At 37.7% G+C, this 3,452-nt stretch overlaps 1 protein-coding gene across 1 annotated transcript in view; it reads left to right on the top strand.

Annotated features, from left to right (window-relative positions):
- The window catches only part of swap70b (switching B cell complex subunit SWAP70b), a gene marked incomplete in the record, with an annotated part of 26,308 nt that overhangs the window by 22,490 nt on the left and 366 nt on the right, over positions 1-3,452 (top strand). Inside the window, 1 exon segment of the mRNA XM_035665529.1 lies at positions 785-881. Coding sequence (XP_035521422.1) covers positions 785-881 — 97 coding nt within the window.

Below are 3,452 nucleotides of genomic sequence, written 5' to 3'. Positions count from 1 at the left end.
GAGAGAGAGAGAGAGAGCTGGCAGTCATGCGATTGTTTTCTAAATCAATTTACAGTAAACTATATGACAGCATGGCTCAATAGGAACCTGCAGACTCCTCAGTGCAACAGGGCTGATGAGCAAACCTGGGAGTGAAGCTGCACATAACCATTTTCAATATCCATTCATCCAGTATCATACAGTAGTCATCTAGTCTATAAAAGGCCAAAATGACAAGAAATGTCCATTGTTGGTTAAAGGAAAACGCCTAAATTATCACTAACAAATCTCAAAATGTCCTTCCAGCTCACTGTTGATGTTTTGAAACTCAGAGTTCAGTTGAGTTCCCGAACATCAACAGTGCTGTAGCAAAATGAGGGAGTGTATCTTTAACGGAGTACATGGTAAGAAAAGCTATGCAAAATATTTAACAGATTTTTCTGAACACACTATTTTTGTTTAACGCTAAACCCAAGATACATCACACACCCATCCCAGAATTGCAAGGCATATGACTAACCATAAATTGGGACAACAAGTATGGAATTTAGTGCTGCAGCTGCCAAAAACAGGCTACAACATAATCCTTGCAGGCAGTTGTGCACCGTCTAAGTACGTCCATTAAAAGAGCTCGTTTTTGCTTCTGACCAGCTCAGAACAAGGAAGTTAATACTGATTCACTGATTATTGTTAATACAGTGCTGTTCTTAAATTTGAATTGAATTGTTAAAAAAAAAAAAAAAACTTGCCTTGTATAACTGTGTTGTGTGTTTTGTCTCTGTGTGTGTGTACTTGTGTGAGCCAGACAGTGATGAAGAAGCTGGAACACGCAACCAATAACACCAAGACCTGGAAGCACAAGGTGGCTGAACATGAGGGCTTGTTACGACTCATTCAACCAGGTAAGTGCAGCACACTAAACACTGTCTGTCTGAGTCACCCATCTAACCATCTTTGTGAGGATCAATATCAATGTTAGACTGGCCGGGGGGACTATTTGAGGGATGTTTTTAGGATTAAGGTTAGATTTTCATTGGATCAAACCAAATTTTTGATTGGGTATTTTTCAGCATTCTGTATTTGCCACTGAATAGCAAATGGTAATATAATGTACTGTGATGAACTCACGTCACTTTTAACTAATAGTCGCAATGGCAGACATTTCCATATCACCTTCAACATAAGTCTGGATTGAACGCTGTAACATAAAGACCACTGCAGCACATGGTTAAATATGTACAGAGAGAGATTAAATGTGTCTTTTATCCATCTTTTACAATCACTGTGAACAATTCATGATCTTGAATCCCTTATGCAAGAATAAAATAATTTCAATAAACTAGGAAATACTGTAAGAGTCACAAAGAGCTTCCAAACAGGAAACAAGTCCCAACTTATCCAACTAACTCAGTACTTGTCCTCTGTCTTTATAAAACAGACAGCAGAAGTTGCTCTCTAATAAGGTTAAGTGATGATATTGATGCAAAAATGTATCAGTGGATTCAGTGTCAGGGCTGCAAAGTCAAAATAAGTTTAAAAATCCACCAGTGATACAGTCTAAAGGAACAAAAGACGTCTTCTTTGCTATCAGAGCATTTTTAACTCACTGATGTTCGCTCTGGGTGTTCTCTCTCATGCACCAGTAAATGTCTTACCATGACTGAATGATAAAAAAGCTTTATCAGACAGATGAAGACAGCCATATTATGTATTCAGTGTCTAAAAAGCATTAGCATTAGTAGTTTTCATTGTTACTCGTGGGGTCTTCTGGATTTTTCTGGGCAGGACTCTGAAAATTGCGTGAAATTGCGTGGCCACATGGCTTGCGGCTAAAGCTAGAGCTGTGATTTTGACTTGCTTGCTAACATACTCCTCAAAAGGACCAGAGATAGTAACATTGACCAGAAAGCGTTAAAGCCAGGCACTCCCAAAGGGATTTGAACCTGATACTTCTTATTGGATAGAACAGATGTGGTGCATACACCATAGGAGTTAAGAAGTAGCTTTCCCACCACGTTCAGCCAGTTCAACCCCTTCACACTCACTGTCACAGCCACATTGTTTATCACGGTTAACATTACTGTTTGTCAGTCTTAAATATCTTGTTAAGGTCTCACTATAGCACAGTTATTGTTGGGCCCACGTGTTGTTTACTGTCACTGAAGAGGAATACATTATCGTTCATGTACAACGACGTCTCTAACAGTGCAAAAAGGCGACACAAATCGCTCAATCTCTCACAATAATATGTGTGACCTCTCATCATTGCTCAGCTTTAAAAGCACAGAGGGAAAATATTAAAGAACACTTGTTTATTTAAAAACATTTGTATTATATTATTGTATTATAAAAACAGCATTGTTCCTTTTAAATGTTTTACTGACTGCACAGGAACTAGTGAACTGGCACCACTGTTACTGAGGTTTGAGGTGACAGACATGCTGAGTGAAGTGTTATACTGGTTCATACTGAAAATAACAGACATGGGGGACCACTGACCACAAAATAAAGTGCTGCTTCAAACAGACAGTTTGAAGAGAAATGGAGTATCTCTTTGACACATTATAATATTATCTGACAACATTTAAAGGAATGAAATACTATATAAAATGATACACATTTTCTTTTAACAGATTTTTAGGGAGAGATTAATTTGTCCAGCTTTGAATGCATTAGGTACAGTACACCAGTATACGGTTTGCTACATGCACAGTGCTAAGCGTGTTACTATTAATAATTCTATTGTTTTTTTTGTAACACATTTAATCTGAGTTTTAGAGCTCCACTTTGAATCCTCTTGAATTCTTTTCTCCCCTCTAAAGCAACAAACTGACGCCTGCCATGAATAAATTTAATGGCGCCTTCGTCCTACTGATTTCCCAATAGAGTTCATTAGTGAAATTAGTCAACGAGAAATATCTTGGCTCTTTTTAAACCTGAGACTCTCTCTTGTCATACTCTCTCAGCCAACGATGTACAGACTGGTCCCTCAAAGCAGGTCACAGCCAAACGAACAGCAAAAAAAGTTGGAGGGAGAAAACATAACAATGAGATATCTGAATTCCACGGATAGTTTTGGCTGGAGGCAAAATATTAAGAATGTTGTTTACTACAAAGTTAAATTACTACTTTAATGGAATTAATATCAGTCCATCCAAACTCTTTAGGTAAAAGAAGGTTGAAGAATTTAAAATTGCTCCACACACCAGTTCATCTAAGTAAAACTTTGCTCGGTTGAAACCTCTAGAGGCTAAAGTGCACTTATGTGAAGTAATTGAAGCATTAATGAATGCCTTGTCAACATAAGTAATAGAACTCACCTTTGTTCCTCAGCCACATAACATATAGGAAAAAATGGTACATAAAATGTATGTGTGTTTTCATTAGTGTAAAGTCACCTGAATATAGGAATTGTTATAGTCTGTTACCTTAGAATGAGCCTTTCATATTTACAGTCGCAGGTCGCCTTCCAT

This window comes from Morone saxatilis, unplaced genomic scaffold (genome assembly GCF_004916995.1).
Source record: "Morone saxatilis isolate NCDOM2014 unplaced genomic scaffold, NCSU_SB_2.0 Contig2, whole genome shotgun sequence".
NCBI classification, from domain to species: Eukaryota; Metazoa; Chordata; class Actinopteri; family Moronidae; genus Morone; species Morone saxatilis.
The sequence above is the reverse complement of the archived record's forward strand: the minus strand, read 5'-3'. Positions and strand labels throughout refer to the sequence as shown.